General features: G+C 44.4%; 1 protein-coding gene across 1 annotated transcript in view; it reads right to left on the bottom strand.

Moving 5' to 3' along the window:
- Nucleotides 1-20352, bottom strand: part of EPG5 (ectopic P-granules 5 autophagy tethering factor) — an 89293-nt gene that overhangs the window by 38535 nt on the left and 30406 nt on the right. The window contains exons 15-26 of the mRNA XM_063295872.1: nt 18366-18485; nt 16649-16896; nt 14209-14349; nt 11771-11915; nt 10226-10423; nt 9209-9319; nt 8908-9027; nt 8301-8467; nt 5675-5902; nt 4287-4410; nt 2627-2771; nt 806-977 (exon numbers count right to left, since the gene is read on the bottom strand). Of these exons, the coding sequence (XP_063151942.1) occupies nt 806-977; nt 2627-2771; nt 4287-4410; nt 5675-5902; nt 8301-8467; nt 8908-9027; nt 9209-9319; nt 10226-10423; nt 11771-11915; nt 14209-14349; nt 16649-16896; nt 18366-18485 (1919 nt within the window). The remainder of the gene's footprint in view (nt 1-805; nt 978-2626; nt 2772-4286; nt 4411-5674; nt 5903-8300; nt 8468-8907; nt 9028-9208; nt 9320-10225; nt 10424-11770; nt 11916-14208; nt 14350-16648; nt 16897-18365; nt 18486-20352) is intronic.

Genomic DNA, 20352 nt, shown 5'->3' with positions numbered 1-20352 from the left:
TAGTTGATTTATCATCTCTTCAACTGTTTAGTCAACCACTGAAGTTGGGATTTTTCTAGCCGAGGACATCACACACAGGGTAGTGGGGATCAGAATTAGAACAGGCAGATTAAGGAAACTGCAGTAGGGTTTCTCTTCAAGAAATATGGGGTGGGCAATCTTTGGAACCATTCTGCACATTTGGATTTTGAAACCTGGGGAAATGTTTCTATTAAGGTTGTGCTGTGCTTCTGGTCTGATTCAAAAGTGGTGCTTCAGAACTTGCAGGAGTGTTGAATGCAGTTCCTATCTATATCTCATTAAAGCAGCCCTGTCTTTTTCTAGGACATCATGGCTGCTGTCAAAAGCTTCTCTTTGCAACATGGTTGCCATGATACAGTAGGTCTGGCCAATCATAAATCCCCCACTGTCCAGTAGACTCCTCATAGCCTGGCCTGGTGGGCACTTCTAAAAGTAAATCATTGCACTGATCCATCCTCCATTTTTTAATAAATATGATTCTTGCCAAGGATGGCTTTTTTGCTTTATGAGACACCAGTTTCTTCTTCTGGAGGAGGAGGAGGAGGAGGAGGAGGAGGAGGAGGAGGAGGGGAAGAAGAGGAAGCCTTTTTAAAAAGTGAGATAGAGGTGGGAACCCCGGAGAGCTATGCAGAGTCCCACATTGTCTAAATCTGGTCAAAAGGAAGAAAGGGAAGACGACTTCACATGACTAGATGTACTTAAGGACACCGAAACTGAACACAGTCCAAAAGAGAGAAGACCAAACACAGCAAAAAACAGACAAGAAAAAAGAAAATATCCTTACTTAGCATGCTGCTGCAAGACACTGAGGTTAGTGCAAGTCAATTCTTTGGCCTCATGTTGGTTTACCAAGCTAGCAGGAGAAATAACAGGCACAGGAGCCTTCATTGGCTGAAGGGGCAGAGGGGGCTGGGGCTCATCGTATTTCTTTAAGCTGCTGATAATTCTCTCCTTGGCTGAAAAAAAAAAGAGATGCAAAGCATCCACCACCACTTCTTGCTTTTTGGGTGAATATATCTGGGAGGGGTTTGTTTTTCAGGTCACTCAGCATCTTAAAAATGTGCAACCAACCATAGGCTGGAAAGACACCATCCTGTGCATCATGGGTACTGACCATCCTCTGTCACAATGGAACGTGCATTAGATACATTGCCCTTAAATAAGCTATAGCATCCTTGGCCACCAAGCTCTTCCTCTTTATGCTCTCTGGTCATTTTTTAAACGGGGGTGGGGGGAGTGTAGCTTCAGATCCATGGCACAGCTGTTGGAACTACACATGCCCACATCTTTATAGCTGACTCAGACTTATGCTTTCTCAGCAATTGCCCACAAAAGTCTCTCCTGCACCTGAGATTTACTGATGATATATTTATCATCTAGATCTAGGAGAAGAAGCCCAAACAAGGTTCAATCAGCATTCAATAACACCAATATCTTTAACCACCATTGACTTGGACCAAGACCATCCCATGCAACAGCTGATTTTCTGGAAAGGACTATGAAACTGGACATATCAGGGCAACCTTTTACATAGGAAACCAACTGGCCACTACAATATTTACACATTTTCAGCTAGAACATCACAACGTTAATTGTTTACAACCAAGTTCTATAATACAACCACATTCATTCAGGTTTCTCTGACAGAGGAAAGCAACTAATGGGTTGAAATCAAGTATTTCTCAAACTACATTGCCCATCCAATGCAGTTAAACAAAATAAATAATAGTAATAAAAGCAGGGTTGTACTTGTTCCCAGGAGTAACCTAGTAGAAGAAGGACCCAGAAGAACAGCTGTCACTTTTAGCTTCCCAAAAAATTCATTCAAATCCATAGTCATTCACACGACACATGTAACTGGCTCAAGGGCAAGATTACCTTTTTGTGTGAACTGTATAATCCAATCATCCCTGAGATTAAAGAGAGTTAATTTTAGCTTAAACCAACTTTGGATATTTTAGACTTAAATGAACCTCCTCTGATCAACCCTCTTTTTTTCCTGGCAACAGAAAAATGTAATCCTAGAGTAACTGTACAAAAATGGGGCTGCTCTAGTAACTTTGCCTCTCTGTTATTTAATGTTCACTGCCTTGGGCCACATAGGAACAGGGGAATGACTGTGGGGTGTGAAACATGGGTAGAAAGGAAGCAGATGGGTCAACCTCTCCCATTTCTGCCTACAATAGTACCAGCCTAGATCAGCCCGTTAAAAAAATGTTTTGCTTTGTTTTTTAACTGTTCAATCATGTCCAATTCTCAGAGACTGCCTAGACAAGCCCCTGCAGTTTTCTTGGCAAGGTTTCAGAAGTGGTTTGCCATGGCCTCATGGAAAAGCTGAACCAGAAATCACTGGGATACTGAAGATCATTTCTCAAAACTGTACGAGAGGCCATTGTTTTTCCCTACAAACAACAGGTCATCCAGTTTATCAATGCAATGTTTGCATCTTACCCTTCAAAAGAAGAGCTGAATCATGTAATACTCCATGGGAGGACAATATGATAGTGGCCTACAATAATAAACATGTAGGCCCCAAGTTGTTGTGCCCCAAAACTCTTTGCTGTATTTGCAGGGTAAAAGCTTCAACGCCCAATGCACGACTTACCTAGCAAAGGGTCTGTGAAGTCTGTCTGTGCTGACGAAACACTTGAGGCAGGATGGGATCCCACTCTGACTCGAAACCAGAAGTCTAAGGCTTCCTGGAACTCATGCTGAATCTGCTGAACGTTGACAAATTCTATCCATAGGTCCTACAGCCCAGCAGCAGGGAGAGACCAAGAAACCACAATAGGGAGAACCGGACATTTTGATTGCCAGTGAGATCAATTTATTTATTTATCTAATTTATCCCCGCCCATCTCCTCCCGTTGGAGGTCTCCACTTTAATTAAGCCCCCTGCTGGGGTGGCTGCCAAGCAGTATGGATGTCAAATGGAATGGACGCTTTGAGGCACCCTTGTATACATGCAGTTGTACTTCTTTCTAAAGTACAATTTATGGTTATGGTTTTAATTGATTGTTGTAAACCGCCCAGAGTCCCCCGATGGGAGGAGATGGGCGGGGATAAATTAGATAGGTAGGTAGGTAGGTAGGTAGGTAGATCAAAATGATTTGTCAAATCAACAGTGAAGCAGAACTGAGAAGCCACTGACCCCCACTGACAAGTTCCATTCCCTAGAAATGCAATTCTAATACTGCCAGAAGGGGCATGCATTTTTTGGAAACAAGATTCGGTGCAGTCTTCGCCAACCTGGTCCCCTCCGTATATGCTAAACTACCAGTCTCCTCATCCCAAACTAACAAGGTTATTGATCCTATCATTTGGGATGGGTGGGGGGGGGGCTATTGATGAACACTGCAATCCATTATATCTGGGAGGCACCAGAAAGAGAAATAACTGGTGCACTAACACATTGTGGCTATTCTGTTTGCCACATCCAGGCACAGCTCTGCATGAAATCTTGATTAAAACCCAAGATGAATTTCCTGAGGCTCCATCTTGAAAACTGACAGGGATCATCATTACTTCAGGAAGTTAGGTAAAGATACATCTACATTAACAAAGGAGTCCACGGAAAATGTAAAGAAAGAGGAGAAATAGCTGTGTGTCCTCCGAAGCCCATTTTCATCACTTTAAGCGTCATCCTAAGAGGTCTACTCAGAAACTGCCCCTGCAGAAGTCTACAAAACAGTTCTAAAATCTCCCAAACCTAAAAAGCAATTGGAGAATTAACCCCACAACTCTCATAACCCCCCCCCTCCTCCTCCTCCATTCATCTGGAGAATTTCAAACGACCCCAGCCATGACTGTATCTGGTAGGTTTCAGAACAGGGGTCCCCAACCCCCGGGCCACGGACTGGTAATGGTCCGTGGCCTGTTAGGAACCAGGCTGCACAGCAGGAGGTGAGCAGTGGGTGAGCAAGCGAATTTACAGCCTGAGTATTTACAGCCACTCCCCATCCCTTGCATTACCACGTGAGCTCCGCCTCCTGTTAGAGAAAGCAAGCCCATTGGCTGCTATCTCCAAACGGCACGAAGAAAAAAGAATAAAAGTCTGGGAAAAAGAGGAAGCGCTTGAATCATCCCAAAACCATCCTGCCCCCCGGTCCGTGGAAAAATTGTCTTCCACAAAACCAGTCCCTGGTGCCAAAAAGGTTGGGAACCGCTGTTTCAGAAGATGCCTGAATGCCCCAAAGAGTTATGGCAATAACAATTTCAAAATCGTCCTTCCGCATCCTAGACCCAACTGATCCACTCATTTTTACCTGCTGGTTCTGCATGATCTTGGCAAGCCGATATCCATCATATTGCTTCGGCAAAGAGGGAATATATGGGTCCCCTTTCTGAAACCTTTCTTCTTCTAGCCATAGAACAAATGTGGAAAAAAGCCTAAAAACATACCAAAAACAGAAGGCTTGAAGTAGGAGCTCACTTGGTTGTCATGTAACACACACAAGTATCTTCACGCTGTATATTATGCAAAATAAATAAAAAGGACCAGGCTAAATCCCAGTTGCTTCCAAGGTATGACATAACTAGTTTCATAAATTATCTAAGCAACAATGATGAAGCCAAGTAGCTCCTCAGAAACCTATTGAGGGTTCCTCAAATGAGCAAGCTGGTTCATTCACAATGGAACCACTTCCTCAAGACCACATTGGGAAATTTAATTTTCTAAAAATCCTCATGGGTAATTGAGGCAAAAACTTGGGAGATAATGTCAAGGTTATCTGACGTTGGGGGAAACAATGGTTGCAGCCTGCAGAAGAGTCAAACAAATATTGCCGCATGTTTCCCCAGAAAGCAGCATCACTCATTATCTTATAGATTTGGTGGCCTGCTTCAAAAGGCTTTGAAGTTCCTCAGTCCAAGTCGGTTTAGCTCACCATGCAAATAGGCACCAATGAACTGCAAGAATCCTTAAATTGAGAAATGGCAGCCCCATCTGCTAAGAGCTTTTGCAGTACTGAAGAAGAAACAGCAACCCCTGAGGGCCATGGGGGAAGGATATGGTAATGACACCACCACAGAACCCTGGAGTTGCTTGTGGGCCTTTTCTGAGTTTTTGTTTGTTTGTTTTTATGGAATAGGCTAGTTAAGCCTAGTAGACCCCAATAAATTTCTGTATTTTGCTACCAAGTTTCAGGGATGCAATCTCAGAGGGCCCCAGTGGTCTCAAAATGAGAAAGGGAGGCACTATATGTGAGGTGCAGATTGCTCAGCCCTACTAGTGCCTTCCACGTGTTGTTCAACCAAATCATCGAGCAGCCCTGGCTGGAAGGGCTAATGGCAAGGGATGCTGGGAGATACAGTTTAGTAACTGAAGGACCATGAAAGCCTCACCCCAGTTCTAATGCCTCCTAGAGCCACACGTGAAGCTTAGCAGCATTAACCCTGAAGCTCTACTGAGCTCGTCCGAAGCAGGAGCCTGGCCAATTCAGTCCAGCTAGCCTACCCACTGCCTGTCCTGATGATCATGGACAAAGTTTGCATAACTACTGAATAATTACAGCTTGAGACAATGCAGATCTTGGTGGATCTCCATCCAACCTTCTGTTCTAAACGGCCATGCATCTCGGACCCCCACGTTAGCAGAGATCCTTGGAGAAACACCAGCCTAGATGCTGCTGGAGGGAAGGACCTCAGAGATTACCGGACAAGCTCCTTGTGAAGCTCTAGGGAAGTCGTGTCATTGGTCTTGCTGGACCCTTTTTCTGCTGGACTTCCACTTCCACCTGCTGGGCTGTCCAACTGGAGAACTTTGCTAGCCGAATGGTGGAAGTCAGTGGCCTCAATCAGGCGCTGCTTCAGGTCATTCAACAGGCTAAGATGAGCAGAACTCTGGAAAAATCTCTTCCCAATGCAGCCATCTTTGGGTAGCCTTAAAAGGAGAAATCCTGTCATTTACAACCAACACAAACCAACTTATTTTAGGGTTCCTGGTGTGTCAGTAACAGTATGCTTCTGTGCCATGTGACTTTCACATGCACCCACTCAACAGGCCATTCCTTTCCCACTCTGGTGCACATTTTTTTTATCTACACATATTTTAAAGGCATTCTTTGAAACATACATATTTTAACCATGGTCCTTTCCAAGCATATGCATTTTGCACCAGCTCTTCACCAAGAACCCTGCTAAAACGCTGGAAAAGGACCAATTTTGGGAATGGCTGAGTTTCTATCTGCATGAGAGCACCAAATACGCTTTCCTGGTCCATCCATAATAAAACCGACGAGAAATGAATTTAGGGAAAGGCGTTGGAAATTGGTGAGAGCGCGGTCAGCTGAGTTTGCTAAGGAAGCAAAAGCAGCCAAGAGCTTCAAAAGGATACCAGATGGAAATGCTCTCCAACAAGCTCGCACCCTTCAATGCAAGAGATCAGTTCTATTTTAGAAACGGCCCTTTCCCCAAAGCTCTTGTTCACAAATAAAGTAAAGCCAGTACTTACAGGAAAAAAAAAACTGTGTTGAGAGACGAATTAGAAAGACTTCCCTGAAGTCTGAAAGCAGGAACACCAAGCTTTCGGTGGCTGCTGGGCACACTGGGAGTTTTGAGTTTGTCATGGACCCCCTCGCAAAATAGTGGTCCAGGGGGCCACTGCACGTTCACAAAAGGGGATGGGCGTGGCCAACCACAAAACATCCGTCTCCCAGAAGTTACTTTAGCGAGACTGCTCCCCCACATTCACTCTCTCTAGCCTTCTAAGACGCTTCCTGTCCCTACAGCTTTCTCTCTTGCGTTTGCTCCTGGGTTTGGGAGCATATTCCAGACTACCAATCGAAGAGAATATTTGTAGCTCAGGGTTGGACTGTGGCGTCCTTGGTGCTCTCTGAGCCTGGTTGTTTTCTTGCAGACGTTTCCTTGCCAGACTAGGCAACGTCTTCAGTGCGAGGAGGGAGTGGGCCTTGCTCTCCGTTTATATACCGTGGCTTGCCCTGCTTGTGTTGGTGGGGGTGTCGTTCTCTCCATGGGAGTTCCTTGATTGGGCTGTTGTTTGCTGCTTGGTTGATTGCCTGAGTTAATAGTTCTTTGAGCAAGGTATAATGTACTGTTAATCAAATCAAGGAACTATTAACTCAGGCAATCGACCAAGCAGCAAACAACAGCCCAATCAAGGAACCCCCAAGGAGAGAACGACACCCCCACCAACACAAGCAGGGCAAGCCACGGTATATAAACTGAGAGCAAGGCCCACTCCCTCCTCGCACTGAAGATGTCGCCTAGTCTGGCAATGAAAGGTCTGCAAGAAAACAGCCAGGCTCAGAGAGCACCAAGGACGCCACATATTCCAGACTCCATATTTAAAGCACATGGTTGGTATATTTTGTTAGCACATTTTCCATTCTGCACCATTTAGGTTGCTGTCCTTTTTTAATAGTTCGTTGGCTTGGCCTGGGTAACAGATTTAGCACACCCAACCCTGGCCAATCCCAAATAGTGAGACTATAGAACAGTGTTTTTCAACCTTGGGAGCTTGAAGACGTGTGGACTTCAACTCCCAGAATTCCCCAGCCAGCCAAGCTGGCTGGGGAATTCTGGGAGTTGAAGTCCACACGTCTTCAAGCTCCCAAGGTTGAAAAACACTGCTAGAGAAGATCCATGCTCATCAGCTCCATATCATTGCTACCAATGATTGTAAAGCAGAGGTATGTGACCTGAGTCTTCTTCAGAGTTCAGTAATTCTCATCAGCCCCCAGACAGCATGGCCAAGCTGTGAGGGAAGAAAGGGAAGCTGGAGGGAAGAAAGACTCCCTGGATCGGCTGGGGCTCTCTGAGACATAGGGGCATATGGGGACCTTTCCCATATACAGGTAGTCCTCACTTAACAGCTGTTTGTTTAGCGATCATCTGGAGTTATGACAGCACTGGAAAAACCCGTCTTATGACCATTCCTTGCACTTACAACCGTCGCAGCATCCCTGCAGTCATATGATTTACGATGCGCATTTCTGACGGCTGCAGAGTCCTGTGGTCACGTGGTCACTATTTTCGATCCTCCCAACTGGCTTCTGATGAGCCAAAACAATAGGGAACCACGTGGTTTGCTTAACGACCACTACAAAAATAGTCATAAAATTGGGTCCGGATTCGCTTAATGACTGCATCGCTTGGTGACCTAAATTCCAGTCCCAATTGTGGTCATTAAGGAGGACTACCTGTAGTCCGTACTCTCTTTAAACTAGAAGAATAGACCGTTTGAACATGGGGCTTTTGGCATTCAAAACAACTCACACAATTCAACCCAGTCTGCCATTGTAAACCGAATGATAACTCACCCATCTTGCAATCCTGGGCGATGCAAATAGAGAAGGAAGAATTTCTGCCAGATAAGTGGAAGGAGCGGGTGATCCACCGGGGTGCTTAGGGCCTGATGAGCCCAGCGGTAAATCAGCAGGCGCTGAAGAGAAGGCACAATTGGCAGCTTGAGTTGGGCCTGAGCTTTCTGCCAGCAGAAGAAAGGAAGAAATGTTAGGTTGCCTCCAGAAGTTGATTCATTCATTTTTACACACTGTAACATTTACACCACACAGCCTTATTGTTTTGAAGCAGTCCCAAAACAGAGGCACAGTACAATTATTATTTTTTTTAAAAATGTTGAAATAAAAGAGTTAACTTTTTAAAAATGAGTAACTGAATAAAATCTCCAGGAACGTATATTACAGTCACAATCCCCTTAAATGTAATAATAGGGGACATTATCTGAAAAGAAATGGAGAGTAGCATCAGTTAATCAAAGGCATCCTAACCTTAAATGAAATCTAGTAAGGTTTGGCACTATCCATATCAAAGCCAAGGCAATATCCCACCCCCTTTAGGTGGTGGGGCAGGAAAGCTACCGTTCTGAGAGACATCATAAATAAAAAAACTACTTTTCAGATTTACCTTCAGAGCCTGGTCAGGTGAAACAGAATTGGTAACTAACTCCCTCACTACAACTCTACGAAGCTGGGAATCTTCTTCAAATATGGACTCCATATTCAGAACACTCCATGCAAACCAAACCTGTAAATTACAAAACAAGACTGGCCAACGGATATAAGAATAGAACGCACAGCAACATCTCCTCTGGGTGGCCTTGGAAGACCATCTTAGTCAACTGAGGAAGATGGTTTTATGAGAAGCCAAGAACGGGCCACACACTCCAAGCTAACTTTAGCACATCAACTCCACAGCACTTCCTTACCTGCGTGGGATTAGCATTTCCCTCGATGAAGGAAGGTGTGATGTTGCCTGCCACAATCCAGCTGACCAAGGAAGACAAGAGCCCTTTGTCACAGTGATAGCCCAGAGCATTCTGGGAGATTTGAGTAAGAGAGAACATGAGGGTGAGATAAAGCTGCATTCTTACAGCGGCCTTCCATAACAATGGAACATAAGCAACTTAATTGTTTTGTGACTGAACTTCTAAAACTAAATGTTGGTCCCTGGTTAGAACCCACGGAAAATCCACTTTAAACAATCCTGTCAATCCATCAGGCAGTTTGTTTGGATTTGGCAGTCTGTTGCATGAACCCAACCACTGTGGTTTATAAAATATGGTTTATAGCTTAGAGTGTTGTGCCAGTTCAGACAACTGTGATTTTGTTAATGAACAAATCACGGCGTTATGTGATGCATCCATTAATATGCAACAAGGAGATTAATGCACAATTTTTTCTAGAAACATGGCATTTTAATTCATAGGTTGCATTTAATCAGCTCCCATTAACGGATTCAGTCTTAGAGAGGGGGACTAATCCCGTTCTTCTCTTTTTGTAAATGATAAAATTGAATCCTAGCTTTTCTTTTTACGTGCGTGCCACTTTTTATGTATGTTCTAATAAAAAGGATATTTCTAATGCAAGAAAACAAACAAAGTGTCCCCATTCAAAAATATACAAATAGAAGCAAAATATAGAAGTATCTCTGTCCAGGCTTTTGGATTTCACTTGGGCTTGGCTAAAGATGCCAACAGACCTATAATACCCCTAGACAGTATCTCTGGACCTGCAAAATCACTTTTTTTAATATGTATTTTTTTTAATGGACAAAATGTTGCAAGACCACCAGAATCTCATGAGAGATTTTAGGAACAAAATTAACAAACCTTGCAGCACTTCACTAATCCCATCAGGTAAAGATCTCAGCCAATTTGAGAAGTCTGTTGATTCTTCTATGACCCAGTCCTTGTGTAAAAGTCAGTGAGGATCAGGATCCATACCTTGTGTTGCTGATAGAGCAACTTCTGCACACAGTCCTCTTGGTTGAACTGAAATGCTGCTTGGCACAAACCATCCATCAGGCAGAGGGTGGCTTTTTCCCTGTGCCAGAGCAGTTGGCTGGTGAGGACCTGGACCCAGAATTCTAACACGGTGGCTGGACCAGCTCCGCTGGGGTGGCTGCTCATAAAAATGTGACTCTGTCAAAATCAAGAGAGGAATGATCAAATGGCTCACAAAAAGGGAGAGTCAACCCCACAGTATGTGGTGCAATGGGTAGCAGAGCTAAAGGGAAAAGCTAAGCAGATGCAATAGGGAGCAACTTGGAGAACTTAAGAAGATGGTTGGAAGCCATCTCACCTGGTTGCCCTCTGGTAAGCAGAATATTTGGAGGCTAGTGAACCACCATTTTGTGAAAAGTCAAGTAACCCCATGTTGGGGAGCACTCAAAACATGATCTCAACATTGCAAATGCGCCCCACACAGGAAGAACGCTGTGAGATGTGTGTGCGGTTGCATGTGGACTGAACTACAACATCTCAGTGACTTAAGTCTCCCTCTCTGTCCAGAACGAGACCCTCCATTTGTGCCCCAGGCAATACATGCCGATGTTCTTCTCATCCACCATTTTCTATGCTTCTCCGGAAAGCCAGTTGCCTGGGATTTCACTGTTTAGCTCACCCTACCCCAACCCAGCAGCACCAGCTCTGTTGTACTCCAACCCCCACGATTCTTAGCCAGCACGATCGAAGTCCAAGCCATCTGGAGAACCACAGGCTGGGGAAGGCTCCCCTAACGTTACGGCAAGCTTTTGCCAGACTCCGAAATGGAACATGATTCTCTGCAACCACGAATCTCACCACAAGTTCTCTTCAGCAAGATTTATCGAGAAGAAAGAGAGGGCTTACAATAATTCCAGCCCCTGAATTATTTTCCATTTAGACCCAATATATTCCTGTGTGTCACAGCAGGTACTTTTTGATTTTCTTCCTATGATCTGACGAGGAGGCAGGACTCTTCACTGATAATGGAAAAGTTTGCAGATGGCTCTTTTCATAATGATCTCCTGAATCTTTGTCCAGTTCTTAGATTGTTAGACCCTTCTGGAACATTCTGATGCCACAAACACAGACTTATGTCCTAGTGGGCATCCTCCTCATAAAACAAGGGATGGCAGCCCAAGATTGCCACACTACCTTACCTCCATATCCTGTATATGGAGATTCTCAGACGTCATCATTTGGGCCTGGGGAAACTTGAAAGACTATCTTCAACAGTTACTCAAAATTCTGCACCTGATTTGTTGCTGAACCGTAATTCCAACTCATGCATAGGAAACACCCTTATTCTTAGTCTGACTACTATTCCATCTAGCAACAGATCCTTCGAAGTTTTCACAGCCCAACCTCGTGTCTCTGGAGTGTGGCCTTGGAATTCTCTGCAGGCCACTCCTACACTCAGTTTTGTGTGTGATGCTAGTCCTCCTTAGACAACTGAAACCAGAATAGTGGTCTTCGGGGATCCCTGACGTGCTCCTATTTCCTTACCTGAATCATGGAGTTCAACAGCTTAACGTTTTCGCCATAACTGGTCCCAGTCAAGTGCTGAGCCACTTTGTGGGTCATCTGCTGAGTCATCCCTTGGGGAACACCACTATCCAGCTGAAGAAACTGGTGGAAGAAGGAGAGAAACCTAGGAAAGCCACAAACAGGTTTGCCATCTAATTATCCAATCAAAGGCAGAAACTCACCGATTCATACCCCAGCTGAACTCATCCCTCCCTCACACCGATAAAAGAGCCTTCTGCTCAGCTGCAGCAGCAGATATCAAGGTTGAGCAACAATGTAAAAGAGCTTGACAATATTAAGTTCTAAACTAGCCTTCCCCAACCTAAAACAAATGCCAGATTTTTTGGTTTTAATATTTTTGTTGTAAACAGATGTTGTTCTATTTTTGTTGTTGTTGTTGTGAGCCACCCAGAGTTTGGTACAAGATGGGCAGCTATATAAGTGTTTTAAATAAATAAATACAGGTCGTCCTTGCTTAGTGATCATTCGTTTAGTGACGGTTTGGACTTAAGATGGCACTAAAAAACTGACATACGGCCGGTCCTCGCACTTACGACTGTCACAGCATCCCCATGATCACATGATCACGATTCAGGCGCTTAGCAACTGGTTCGCATTTATGGCCACTGCAGCGTCCTGCAGTCACGTGATTGCCGTTTTTGACCTTCCCAGCTGGCTTCCAGCAAGTAAAATCAATGGGGAACCACGTGATTCGCTTAAAGACTACTTGGCTTGCTTAACTGCCATGGCCGTAAAATCGTGTCAGATTCTTTAATGACCACATCACTTAGTGACCGAAATTCCAGTCCCAATTGTGGCTGTTAAGTGAGGACTACCTGTAAAGTTCTTTTCACAACATTATGGAAACAGCTTGCTCTTGCCTTCTTCTGTTATTTTTAAACATTCCCTAGTCTAGCCTACAGCTGTGGAATTTCCAGGTTGTTCCTCATTCAGGCACTAAACAGAACTGACCCTGCTTAGCCTCCAACCCCAGGTGCCGCTACCTGCTGAGACTAGTGCCGTATCTCCAAAAGCACCATCTGGCCTTCCTTATCCCTTACATTCAAGACAGGTACTTCTAGGAACGAGGGCTGGACAGGATCCTGAAAGGTGAGTCTGATTTCAGGGGTTAGGCCAACAGCATATGGCCCCAAGTCTCTTTTCTGCAGCCTCCAGAGCACACTAAATCTGACAGGAAATTCTTATTCAGAAATTAAATTAGTGTGCTAAAATGATTTCACTTCATAAGCATACCAAAGGCTTAATGCATCTTTAAAGATTAAAAAAGAGGAAATCTGGGTTGAAATTACTGTCCCTGCTGTCAGCACCCTAACCTCTGAAGCCCTTTGCTACCAAAAGATGAGCAATTGAAAAGAAATGCAGTTGTCACTTTCTGTGTTTTGTAGATACTATCGCTGAAGTGGCCAGAGCCTCAAGACAGGTCATTGGAAGTTGTGACCGGGAGATTTGCACTTCTGAAGAAAAGTTATTCTCTGGACACAAAATACCAGCTCAGCGACAGCCCATTTTGCTTGGCAAAGGTCCTTGTGATCATTTCCAAGTGAGAAAGACCCTCACCTGCAATGACTGTATGGAACTGTTCACACTGGGCATTGTAGCTTAGTGCCAGAGCACGAACCTTACATTGGAGGTCACAGGTTGAAAGCCTCAAATCTCCCACCACTGCAGGGGCAGCTCAGTGGACAAGTGATGAGAAAAATCTTCTGTTACTGCTGAAAGTCTGAGCCAACAAGACCAGATTGGGGAGGCAAAGGGTACAGGTATGTAAAACCCTTTTGAATGAAAAACAGGGTGTTCTGACACAATCTGGAATTCAAAACGCTTCCGAGCAGCATCTGAACACTCCTGGGAAAGTCGGAACACCTTCTTTCAAAGTCTAAACATTTCAAACTCAATACGTTCTACCCACCACTGCTGATCAAGTGATGGGCCTTCCTGAATTTTTGGCAAAACTTATTTATTTATTTGGTCTATAGGCCACTCCCTTTCCAAGGACTGGGAATGGCTTAGACTACACCAACAAAGGACTTAAACGTTAATAATAAAATCCATTCCCATAAAAAATGCAAGCCATCTGTAAATCCACTTTTGAGGAATGGTATGGTCTTACTCATCCCCAGATGTCCTCTTAAAGAGCCACATTTTCACAGTTCTTTGAAAACATAATAGGAGTCGGTGGTTTGGATATCCAGGGGTGGGTTTTTCAGAGCATGGGGGATCATCATCAGGTTTAATCATGGGGCTCTGGAATACAGCACTGCCTCAATGATGGGACCTCAGCAAGACTTCCTGGATTTCATACATGTAACTGAGAGGTCCTTTGGGAAGGGTTGGATACTAATGTCATTAAAAGATCAGCCAAACTATGATAAACATCAAGGTAAATCTGAACTCACTTTTCATTCTTGAGAAGGTAGTACTGGCACGGGTAGAACAAAAGTAAAACTTTATCCAGGACGTGAACTACTGTTCTCAAATGTCGTGACTGTACTAGAATGCCCAAGTAAGGGATCCCTTCAGCACAGAACTTCTCAATACTGTGAACGTAAAGAAACAAAACGTATTTCATTTTGCAGATTCATGGAAACTAAATCCAAGATAGCGCTCAAAGATAGAGGAAGGACTGAGGAGTAACACTTAAAAACTGGGCTTCCATTTGGTTTTGAACTTGATTAATTTTGAGGACAGATACTTGTCATCTCCTGGTATCAAACCTCTCCTTTTTGGGGTCCTCTTCTTTAAGCTAGATAAGAAAGTAGATTCTCAGATGCTCCATCCATCCATCCAACCACCCACATATTAATTAATTACACACTCCATCCTACATTGGCTTAACTGCCACGGCTTTCCGCAAAGAACCTTGAGAACTACAGTTCTAAGAAAGAAACGAGAATATTCCAAGCAATCCTTATCAGCATGGGAAGAAAACACCCCTCGTTCCTTGGCTGAACTCAACAGAATCAGCAATGCAGAAGCTCCAAGTTAAGTTAGCATTTGTTCTGCTAGTATGAAACTTGATTGGCAGATTTTGCTGTGGGTGATGAGAAGAACAGTCATTGGGACTGCACTGTCTGCTTCTTCATCCACAAGTTCCATCTGAAATCACGGCTCTCTGCTCAACTGTGAATAGCTCTTAAGCAGACAGCACATTAGGAAGGCACAATGACCCAGATTTGTAAAGCATTGTGGCTTGTTGTTTATTTGTTCAGTCGCTTCCGACTCTTCGTGACTCCATGGACCAGCCCACGCCAGAGCTTCCTGTCAGTTGTCAACACCCCCAGCTCCCCCAGGGACGAGTCCGTCACCTCTAGAATATCATCCATCCACCTTGCCCTTGGTCGGCCCCTCTTCCTTTTGCCCTCCACTCTCCCTAGCATCAGCATCTTCTCCAGGGTGTCCTGTCTTCTCATTATGTGGCCAAAGTATTTCAGTTTGGCCTTTAATACCATTCCTTCAAGTGAGCAGTCTGGCTTTATTTCCTGGAGGATGGACTGGTTTGATCTTCTGGCAGTCCAAGGCACTCTCAGAATTTTCCTCCAACACCACAGTTCCAAAGCATCGATCTTCCTTCTCTCAGCCTTCCTTATGGTCCAGCTCTCGCAGCCATATGTTACTACGGGGAACACCATTGCTTTAACTATGCGGACCTTTGTTGTCAGTGTGATGTCTCTGCTCTTAACTATTTTATCGAGATTTGTCATTGCTCTTCTCCCAAGGATTAAGCGTCTTCTGATTTCCTGACTGCTGTCACCATCTGCAGTAACCTTCGCACCTAGAAATACAAAGTCTTTGACTGCTTCTACATTTTCTCCCTCTATTTGCCAGTTATCAATCAAGCTGGTTGCCATAATCCTGGTTTTTTTGAGGTTTAGCTGCAAGCCAGCTTTTGCACTTTCTTCTTTCACCTTCATCATAAGGCTCCTCAGTTCCTCTTTGCTTTCAGCCATCAAAGTGGTATCATCTGCATATCTGAGATTGTTAATGTTTCTTCCAGAGATTTTAACTCCAGCCTTGGATTCCTCAAGCCCAGCTTGTCGCATGATGTGTTCTGCGTACAAGTTGAATAGGTAGGGTGAGAGTATACAGCCCTGCCGTACTCCTTTCCCAATCTTAAACCAGTCCGTTGTTCCGTGGTCTGTTCTTACTGTTGCTACTTGGTCGTTATACAGATTCTTCATTGTGGCTTAGTTCTATAGAAACACTCCAACTTTTATTGGTGGGAAACCAGGATAGTCCTGGTTTTGTCTTGTTCAGCATTACTTGAAGTGGGCAAACCATAAATTTTCTTGACCGTTGATTCTTCTTTCTCAGAAAGAAAAGAGGCCAGAGTCTGTGGTTCCTGCGTTAACACTGAAGAAACCCGTCAACCCTTTGAGGTAGGCCAGGTTAGGAAATAGATATCACATGAACCACTGGAACTCTAGTTTATTGTTATGGGGTATAATAGCAGAATCTTGAAAGCCTCACAGAAATTCTCTCTCTTCCCCTTATACTTAAAAGAATCAAGGTGCAGCAATCTTGAGTTTCTTTCTCACTCCTTCCTGTCTGGACTAAGCATGATGGTCATTGAATTCCTCCTCAGGGCCATCTCTGCACTCCTCTACAAAACCACAGATGGAGCTGTCCAGATATGCTTAAATATTGCTGGCAGAGAGAGCCAAATGAAACTCATGAAGGAAAACATTGCTCGGTCATGACTAAACCAGAATTCTTTACAATCCTGGGTGACCCTGACGTCCAAACTCAGCCATAAGAGCAAAAGTATCAGGGCTTTGAGAAACTACAAATGTGTTGAAGAAACATGAATTGCAAGCACAAAGAGGAGGGAATCCTTACCTGTGGCCAACAGCTGACATGGCCAAGGCAAGGTAGCAACCAATTGGGAGGCCAGATCTGACTGCCTTCAGCAGCGGGTGAAAGGTGGGTGATTCTGTCAAGTCGGGAACTGGAGCTGGGGGCCAGTCTCCCTGGACTCCATAATCATTCACGTGCAGCTTTAACCGCAAAATCATCCCCCATGCCCACTGATTAAAGGAGCTCTCTGCTGTCTCGCCGTAACGGACAATGCTGGCCAGATAGGAAACCTGGTAGAGAGAAGCGACATGTCCCTCACTTCATCTGTGCTGTGTCCCCAGCAGAACAAATGCCCTCTACTGTTGCCCAGTTGTCATCCCAAAAGGCTGTTAGCTCCTGGGAGCACTGGTGTTGCTATGGGCTCCCCGCCCCCAAAGGTCTGAAGTGACATCCCCAGCCAGTCAGGAAGAACTGCCTACTTTCTAAGCCTCGGTGGAAGGGCTCTGCTTCATGTCCTTCATCCCCAGTGGTGCCACAGAAACATTTCTTAGTTCTACAATTGCAAGGACGTTGTTGCAGATGCTGCTGGAACTACAACTTCCAGCATTATTTTCCCCACTAGTCAGGCAAATGGGGGCTGTGGGAAGCTTAGCAAAACTTGGAGGGCCACAGCTTCTTGAGGGATATTCATGGTTTGCCTCTTGCCCCAAACATCCTCCCGTCTTGGCCAGCATTCCTACAAGTATCTCTGATTTTTCAAAGTCAGAGAAAGACATGCTTCTGTGCTCTGGATTTCCGGCCTAGCCTATATATCACTTCCCTCCAGCCCACCGCTTGCTATCAGGAGGAAGTCTCTGATCTCCTCACTACTACAACTAGCAACTCTTAAACTCAGACAGGTATTTCATCCTAGTTGTTATATTTCTTGCAAAAAAAAATGGTTGGCTACTATGAAAACGGAACACTGGTCTAGATGGGTTTAAACCACCTAGGTGCTCCTTCTAATTTTAATTTCAGTGCTGAAACTAAGAGAAGGTAAGCCTCCGTTTACCAAGGCTTATCATCTCTTAACTCAGAACGTCGTTGAGATGTCTTCTATCAATTCACTGGCATTTTCGTTAGACTTCCAGGGAAGCTGCTACTGAAACTTGATTGTGTCTTGGCCAGAATGTCTGTGAGTTTCACTCATGTTGGCAAATCCTTGCTGGATCACTATCCACCTAAGGCAGAGATTCCTCGCCTTGCTAACTTCCAGGTGGGTAGGTTTCAACTCCCAGAATTCACGGCAGGTGGCCGTGCTGGGTGTATAACATTGGGAGTTGAAGTCCACGTGGCAGGAAGTACTAAGTCGTATTCAACATGGCTGCCGAAAGAATCCACTTTCCGGATTCTCACAGTACCGTACGCTGAAGCATAGATGAAACAAACCAATCTAGTTTAGACACTGTGTGGACACAGCTGCTGGGGCTGTGGGAATTACGGTGTGGGGTTCTGGCAAATTTCTTTCTAAAATCAAAACAAAACCTTTTGATCAAACAGCAGGAATATGCAAGTATTGATTCAAGGCAACAGTTCCCAGTCTGGGTGCCAGCAGCTGCGTTCACACAGTGTCTAAACTAGATCAATTTGTTTCATTTATGCTTCAGCGTATGGTACTGTGAGAATCCGGAAAGTGGATTCTTTCGGCAGCCATGTTGAATACAACTTAGTACTTCAACCAGCAACTAAGAGAGATTCGAAAACAGCGAAAGGGGGGCACCTGTTTGAAGCTTTCAGAGAGGAGTCCACTGTATGGCTTCTGAGGGAGGTGCTTCTGGTAAGCTTCTAAGATCATCAGGGCAACTTCCGCGTGGACTGCCGGACTGATGTGAAGGTGACCCTGTTCAAAAACAACCTGCTGATTTCCAGGACGAGGAGGCATTTCTGTTCAATGGGGCTACCTCACCATTTGGTAGCTGGGGGGCTGCTCTTTAAATATCCTCATTTATTTATTGCAGTCACAAACCCATTCAGAAAAAGGATACAGAAAGTTCTATGTAACAGTACATGCGCTGGGCAGGTTGAAACAAAACCAAAAGTACAATAATAAATTAGTTTATTAATCCTTCTGTTTTTAAAAGAACTGTCCTCAGGTTTATATGTTTCAATGCAAACATCCTAACAGGTAGTCCACGACTTACAACCACAATTGGGACCAGAACGTCCATCACTAAGCAAGGTAGTTGTTAAGTGAGTCATGCCCAATTTTGTGACTTTTTACTGTGGTCATTAAGTGAATCATCGCAGTTGTTAAAACAAATCACCACAGTCATTAAACGAATCTGGCTTCCCCCACTGACTTGCTTGTCGGAAGCCCCCTGGGAAGGTCACAAATGGTGACCACATGATCCCAGGACACTGCAACCATCGTAAATATATGCCAGTTGCCAAGTGCCTGAAGTTTGATCTCGTGACCGCAGGGACACTGTGATGGCCGTAAGTGTGAGGACTGGTCGTAAGTCACTTTTCTCAGCATCATAACTTTGAACAGTCACTAAACGAATGGTCATAAATCAAGGACTACCTGTAGAATGTAAGATACTGTTAACTGCTGAATCCCATAGGACAGCATTTCTCAACCTCAGCAACTTTTAAGATGCAAGGATGCTGCTGGAGAATTCTGTGAGTTGAAGTCCTTGCATCTTAAAGTTGCTGAGGTTGAGAAATACTGCCATAGGATAAAGCTGGACTCATCTCAGCAGAAATTACCCTCTTATCTGTCTTCATAGCTACTGCCAAAAAATTTAGCAGATTTGATAGCTTTGCAATTATCATCAAATTAAAAGGGCTTACTTTTCCAGGCTACTCCTCTGATAAATCACTAGTAAGGATATATCTCTCTCATTTCATATATACAAATCACAAGGAAAGAATGCCAGTATCGTAATTTCTGCAACAGGGCAGAGTCAATTGTTATACCGAATGGCCTGGAAGGGCTGATGAAAAGGAAGCGAAATCTGGCTCCAGGAACAGCAAGATGGGCGATGAACTAGGAAGCGCCCTTTGGATCACCTCCTCCCGCCCACCGCAATTCATCTGGGCCCCGTCTTGACTGTGTTTAAAAGAGCTTTGAAAACCTGGCTCTTCCCCCAGACCTTCGTGCTGAGCAAGAGTCCTTATCTCTCTTTTGGTTAGTGTAACTGTTTTCTCAGATCATTTGGAGTCTTCTACCTGTATTTTTTCTGTCTTTTCTTTGTGTTTCTATTGTACGCCGTCCAGAATCATTACAGAGTTGGGCAGCCTTATGACTTTAACAAAACAAAATAAATAAAACAGAACAAGATGATATGTAGAGATGGCCAGGTAACCTAAGTAGTTGGCGTAGCCTTTCGTAAGAATAAAAAAATACATGGAGTGTCCACTGCTGAAATTAAATGGCGCATTATCCCCATCCCCCACACAATTTGGCCATGGGGAAATTGGTGGGGAAGCTCTAAAATCGGTTGAACAAAATTCAAAGCCAAAAACAAGATAAAAGAAAGAAAAATGCTGAATCTTCTTTTCTAACTCAGAGAAAAAATGACAACCCAAAATCCTGGCCCCACCACCATGCACAATAGGGTGTCAGCCAGCAATTCCACAGAGGTAGGCCTGGGGCAGGAAGGGGGAAAGAAATTTTAGGGGGCATGTGTGAGCCTGGGAGCCTTAGGTCACTCCAACCTAAATAAGGGCTGGTAGAGTCTAAAACAAAAAAGATGTGAACATAC

This window comes from Candoia aspera, chromosome 2 (assembly GCF_035149785.1).
Source record: "Candoia aspera isolate rCanAsp1 chromosome 2, rCanAsp1.hap2, whole genome shotgun sequence".
NCBI lineage: Eukaryota > Metazoa > Chordata > Lepidosauria > Squamata > Boidae > Candoia > Candoia aspera.
Note: the sequence above shows the minus strand (reverse complement) of the source record. Positions and strands in the feature narration are given on the sequence as shown.